Raw genomic sequence first — 7,037 nt, 5'->3', positions numbered from 1 at the left:
TTGGGATTAGAATTCTTGCTCTCTTCCAAGCATTCCTCTCTTTTACAGATATATTTCTCTTTTTCTTGTGTTATTCTAAATCGTCTGTTTTTGTGGGCTACAAAGTTGGAGACGTCAAAGTCGACTTAGAATTATGGCCCGTTTAGTTCGTTAATTCGAGTTTTTAATTTAAATTAAGATGCGACTTTATATAAAATTTTTTTATTATAGTAAAAAAATTGAATATGACTGTTTCTAAAAACTTTTACCGTAACAAACCTAAATCGTCTGTTTTTGTGGGCTACAAAGTTGGAGACGTCAAAGTCGACGTAGAATTATGGCCCGTTTAGTTCGTTAATTCGAGTTTTTAATTTGAATTAAGATGCGACTTTATATAAAATTTTTTTATTATAGTAAAAAAATTAAATATGACTGTTTCTAAAAATTTTTACGGTAACAAATTCGAATTCTAATGGAATCTTATCAAGCTAAACTGCCCAATTTTATTTACCAATATTTGTGAGCGAATGATTTATACTGTCCTTTACATTATATCTTCTATTATGAACGCTTCATATGTATAATTAAAGGGCTTTATGATTAGTATTGGAACGTGTCAAATTTACCCACAAAAATAGTCCTTCCTCCCAGAATCCAAGAAAAGATAGCGCATGAACAATAATCATGTAAGCATTAAGAATAATAATGTAAATAAAGCTCTATGGCGTTAAAAAATATACATAAATTTTTTAATTTCAACATATCAGCTTCCTAACGTTCTTTTTTAACAATTTTAATCGTTGATACTAAAATTGATAAAATAATTATTGAAATTAGCGTAAATAATCACATTCTTATGGTATAATAATTGAAAATTTTACATAAATAGTACTATAAAAATTCATCGTCAATTGTATTTTTAATGACCAAAACTAAAAACAAAAATTCACCGATTAATATATTAAAATTAAAAGCTCAAGAACCAACATGTTACCATACACAAAATTTAAGGACTAGGAGTATCTAATGCACTATTTTAGCAATGTATAAAAACAATTCCTCAAAAAAGAAAAAAAAACACAAAACACAAAACAAACAAACAAAAGGAGATAGATGGAAAAAAAAAAGAAAAAAGAAAAAGAAAGTTAATCCTTTTGATCGCATAGTAAGAAAGTTTCAAGCAGGACAATTCTCCATGTGAAGTAACTAGAGTGGTTTTCGTTACTGTTCGAGATGGTTGCTGATTGAGACTTTCTCTACAACGACATTGCCATTAAAATCAATTCTGTACGAGACATCCAAGCCTTCCAAAATTAGGTGATAAACTACTTCCCCAGAAGAAAGACTAGGCTGCTCACTTCCATGGTCACTAACTTCCTCATCATGAAACTCGTCGGGATCGAAAGCACTCTCCAAATGTTCACCGTTTTCGGTCTTGATAAGGGAATCATGAGGTCGGTTGCGTTGAGACACTGATCGAATGTCCCAGGAAAGCACTTGCTTTATCAAGCTTTGAAACTCATCTGGTGAAGCGTAGAGTGAATTCTTTCCCTAGGACAAACCAAATTAATATTATGATTTATGAGCGAAGAAATGAAAGAGAAAAAACAAATATGGTAGTTTATATAATTCAAAGTAGACTGCTTGCTCCCTAGCTTCATCAGTCCTTTAATTGTTCATTATAAAATTTTGCTTCTCATAAAAAAAAACAAAAAAAAAAACAATAAAGTTAGTGCTTTCTTATGGCAGGGAAAAAAGTTTCTAGTGCAAACATGTGCAATTACTGTAATAGCTAAGAAAAACGGAGGATTATACGAGAAGTTATGAGAATTTTTTTTTTTTTTTTTGCAGATTTCGATTTTTTTTTGCTACCAATAAGAGGCTAAAATCATATTATAACGGATCAATTTTTCTGTCTTCAGTCAGCAAGTAAAGAGATGCTGCTTCAACTTCAGACAAGAAGTTATCCACCAAGAAACATTGAAAACATGATATTCTACCGTTCAAAAGAGTGATAAAAGGTAATAAAACTCAGAAGCAAGGATCTGCAAAAGATTTATATTAAAGTACAAAGAAACAACGCTAATATTATAAGGGAATTCCAAACTAAATGTAAAATATAAGGAATACAAATGCTAGATAATGCCCGTTAAAGTACTCACTGCCTTTTCCCAACAATTGGCAAGTGTGGAAGAAAAGCCCTTGGAAAAGCTAACAGAAGCTACTACCAATAGATTGTCGTCCTGTGCAAAAAAGAGAGATTGTTTCAAAAGTATGGGTTGAATAATACAAATTAACAAGAGAGGTTACATGTAAAATAAGATGCCATAGGCAGTCATAGTGTCTTTGAAACTCTAGCATAATACTTCGGAAATGCAACACGAGGGATATCCACATTAAAATATACACACAGATTTCCTCCAAATATATTATAAGGATTTTGTGGCCACCCATTTGTAAAACCTGACATAAATGAATACCCCATCAATTCTTAAAACAACCAGCATAGGTGAATCTCTCTTGCATAGTAGCAGCTGATGCACTTTGGTATTCCCACCATACAAATTTTAAATCCACAGCCACACTTCCGCATTTAACATTGAAGTTTAACAGTGAAAAACAAGTTTCTTGTCATGAGAAATGCAACCGACTTGTAAATGTCCGAACTAAAAGTTATAATATGCTTAAAAAGCAATAGAAGTAAATACCATTAGCCAGTTGGGTACAGTTGCTCCTTGGATGCTATCGCAGTATGGGAGATAGGGCTTGATATCAAGTACTGGCTGTTGAAAAAATTAAAACAAGGAGAGAGATGTCACACTCTGAATGGTGCTGCAAATAGAATCGTCATAACCAACAAACGAGAGAAACCGACACACATGCACACACAAATGTTTTTAACATAGTGTGGCCAGCAAGGAAGAATAGAACTTACTGTCCCATCCACCAGATCCACACCAGAGAGCAGTATCAAATTCCCTTGCACCGCCTCAATCTAAAAGAAGATAGAAATTTCTGTTGAACTCAACTTCTTAAATAGGCATACATCTAAATTCTCACTTAGACGTGCATTTTTCAAACCATAAGCTTGGAAATGCATGCTAAACTGGTAAGGGATAGTTAACCACTGATGAAACAGTATATCTTAGGAAGGAAAAGCAAATCTCTCAAATAATGAAGAAAATGATATATTTATATTACACAAGAGTAAAGGCAAAGAAATGAGTCCATGTGGTATATCATGTTAGCACCATTAAGTTAAAACGTCCTCTCATTCTCTATCCAGGTTGCTGTAAAGCAAGACCTCAAAGACCGCTTGAAGCTTGTGCTCCCACCACGAAGATATACAACCAATAAATGAATCCTTGTTTCTATTTCTATGATAGAGGTCAAACTCCTTAAGATTGCAAAGTTGCCAAAAAAAAAAAAAGAAATTAATAATTATATCACGTGGAGTCTATTGCTGAGATTGTATCACACATTTTGTAGTTCAAACTGCCAAGATTTCCTAGCTCTCATTGCCAAAAAACCGTATGTATACCTTTGCAACAGTGAGCCCAATGGGGCATGGACGATGTGGACTTCGTGTTGCAAATACTCCCATCTTCCCACCTTTCAATCTTGGCACTCTTACCTATTGATTCATCCAACCTCTTTTAGATGTTTTAACCGATAACATAAATAAAGAAGTTGGGAAAAATGCAGTCTGGCTAAGAAATATATCAACAACTATGAGGGACAGACCTTAGCCTTGAATTTTGACTTGGTTGGATCCTTCCAAAGCTTCTCCAAATCAGTATTTAGATGAAAGACATATATAACCCAGCAATGAGAATATTCTCGAAGCCCCTCAAGGGAGGCTGGAGGAACACGGGACAAATTAAAGAACAAGCGTGCCTTAGCAAGTGGTACAAGTAAAGGTTGCCTCGGTGTGCCATTTCTGCGGAAAAGAAAACTAATAGTTCAATAATGAAGCACCAAAAGAACACTTGCTCATGCATAGCAACATACACCTTTAATATAGTTGGGTGACGTAACTTGTAGAACATGTTGCTACATGAATTTATTAAAATGAAAATAGAAAAAAAGAAGAACTCTGCAGAAAGAGAAAAAGTATATTGCAGATATTCTAAATGGATGCTAGAGAAGTACGACTGACCAAATGTTCGATTGCAACTAAAAGCAGTACAACAAATTTGTGTCAGGTACCATTTGTGGTAAAGAAAAAGGGTTTCGAAGGTGCTTCATCAAATGAGAAATGTTACATGTATGGTTATTTCAAATTACTGATTTTATACCTAAAACAAAATGTATGTCATCCATAAACATCAAGTCAATACGGTCAAACCAGAATGTTTTAAGACATTTAACCAACCTCATGTCTGGAACACTTGAACGGGATCTACAACTTCTCCACACTAGTATTTAACACAGTTTTCTAAACAACTTCACCATTTGATTATCATTGTACCACAAAATGGGTCGATAACAAGAAATATGAAGAGCAATTGACCAAAAACATTTCCACGTTTCCTCTCTCTATATTGCAGAGTAAACTATGTAAGGGTGATTTCCTCGATGACAATTAGGACAACTCTTTCCACTTTACTCTAATTCCATCCAAATTTTTGGTGAAGGTAAGTACTGTAATTACATATTTAATTTTCTTCACTTCTTTTTTCTTTTCATAACGAATATTTATGTGAAAAAATCACAATTTCTGCTTAATGAGTGGAAAGAGATCCATTGTCACTTCTATCGTTTGGTTGCGTACATATAAAAAAGGAACACTGAAATAAAAATGAGGAAGAATCTCTAAATCAATAACCACATGATTTTAACTGAGCTACCTGGTAGAAAAGCACGATTTGATGACGCCAATAGGTGCCATGGGATAAGAAGTTAGCTCGGAGTTTTCAACCGTTGGTTGAGCTAGTTCTTTCCTCAAAGCCTACACAAATTTAAATGAACAAATCAGGGGGAAATTCTGCAAAGACAGAGGGAAATGTTGCGAAACCCAAAACACATTGTTGTACTAGCATTAACATGACTGAAGAAATACAAGCATCCAATAACATGATTAAAAAGAGAAGTTCCAAAAATCCTATTATGATCGGTCCGGGATCATTAGAGAGGCAATTTGCTGTTGATTTCAAGTTTCGAAACTAATCCACTAAATTTCGAACTGTCACCATTAATTTCCTAAAACTCTTGGTATAGATTTGCAAATGCCATCTATTCTTCCTAAAACAAGAAGATGATCTTATGTGATCAAAATCTTTTCTTTTTTTTTTTTTTTGAGGTTAAGCATTCATATTCCTCGGCCAAAAAAATCCAAAATCTGCAAGTCAAGTTACGAACTCAAATCGGAAGAACAAATTTGGCCAATCAAACTGAAAAAGTTGAATAAATTTTAGTTCCATCAGATAAATTTCAAGATTCGCAACCATTTTCGTTCTACCAAAAAAAAAAAAAAAGACTCAAACGGAAGAGAGAAACCTGCTGAGCCCGAATCCGGCCTTGCCTCTCGGCGACGCATTTGTCAGAGAGATTCTTGAGAGCCTTCTCGAGCTCTAGAATCTTGTCGTCCAAAACCCTAGATTTTCTCTGCCACAAATACACTAATTTACAACAAAACCAGAAAATTATTGATCAAGAACAATTAACAAGAAAATTAATGGGAAAAAAGCAGAATCGTGAAAAAAAATTATATTACCAGAGAAGGCTGTGGAAGCGGAGAAAGCTGCGAGAGCAAAAGCCATGAAAGTTGCAAAGGATTTCGATTCTGTGGAAGACGCCATAATCGTTGCTCGTCCAAACTCAAGGTCAGTTTCTTACAAGAATATGAGCAAGGTCTTTCTTTCAACGTAATTGTCGTTTTATTTCGCCATTTGTATACTTTTCCCGCCACTGTAACCGTGCTGTCCTCTTTGAAGAAAAACGGCATGTCGCTTTTCTCGTAAACTTTGGTTTGGTTTCGCGTCATATGTCCCTAGATCAATTTTTTCGTGTCCCAAATGTTTTTTTTTTTTTTTTTGCCGGAAAAGGAGATTCTTGAGTTTGGATTAATATTCTTTTTTATTCAAATAATTATGTACGTTTTAAAAGGCATTAATCAATAATAAATATCCATATTTATGTATTTTAAAGGTAAGTTCATCAATTTTTTTTTCTTTTACTTACTTTTATTAAATAACGTGAAATAATATGGTTGGTTAGATAATGATAAATAATTAGTCATAGGATCTGAAACCTTCTAAAAAAGGTTATTTCTACTAATAGTCTCCAAGGGGTAAATTCTATTCCGATCCCTAACTTTTAGAGTATACCATAATCAATCCTGATTATATTTTGGTGCATAATATTTAATAAATCAATTTGGTGCCCAAGTATTGAGGGGATTTTCTCTCGTGTTGGGAATGAGCCTAGGAAAGCGGCCAGGCTTGACCAAACATATCTCTTTAGGGCTCTTCCCGCAATAGGCTATGGAAGTGCTCTTCCCTAGTGCAGCATGGAAGAACACAATGTGGGTATGTTCTTCATGAACAAATCCTCTTTCTAAACTGAGCAAATTCTTCATGAGCACAACTCGCCTGAGCTTGCGCTCTTCATAGCAAGTCGTCCTTCAATCTCTCAAGGGCGACGAGATCTGTCAATGAACGTTGAGAATTCACTCCATGAGCAAAAACTCAAAGAGCGTACAAACGTCTTATAATCACTCTCCGCGTGATGATTTGTCTATTCAAGGTGTTTATAAGCGTTTCCGTTAGATCCGGATTTTGAGTTCTTGGACGTGTAATTTCGTGTTGGTAATCAACGCCTAGCATTAGTCACCGTAGGATGAAACGGGTTTGAACCAGAAACAACATCTTGCAATTAACAGCAGGAATCAATTTGTATTGGCCAACATGGAGAGCATTGTGATTTTGCAGCGGGTCTATGTACAAAGACAAAATTAATAATTTGCATGCCAAACAATTTGACATTCAAGAAATACAAAATAAGAACCAACACGACAAGATCTAAACATAACCATGAATTCTTCCATGTGAAAGACC

At 34.6% G+C, this 7,037-nt stretch overlaps 1 protein-coding gene across 1 annotated transcript; it reads right to left on the bottom strand.

The window, feature by feature from the left end:
• Window positions 1–1,072: 1,072 nt before the first annotated feature.
• Window positions 1,073–5,803, bottom strand: LOC21405649. The gene is given in 10 exon segments (XM_024169867.1): window positions 1,073–1,224; window positions 1,226–1,530; window positions 2,142–2,222; window positions 2,688–2,762; window positions 2,915–2,974; window positions 3,521–3,613; window positions 3,724–3,919; window positions 4,830–4,930; window positions 5,479–5,600; window positions 5,696–5,803. Coding segments are annotated over 10 exon segments (1,218 nt in total). The 5' UTR covers window positions 5,781–5,803; the 3' UTR covers window positions 1,073–1,124.
• Between the last annotated feature and the right edge of the window lie 1,234 nt (window positions 5,804–7,037).

Source organism: Morus notabilis, unplaced genomic scaffold (assembly GCF_000414095.1).
Source record: "Morus notabilis unplaced genomic scaffold, ASM41409v2 Scaffold317, whole genome shotgun sequence".
NCBI classification, from domain to species: domain Eukaryota; kingdom Viridiplantae; phylum Streptophyta; class Magnoliopsida; order Rosales; family Moraceae; genus Morus; species Morus notabilis.
This window is presented reverse-complemented; position numbering and strand designations above follow the sequence as displayed.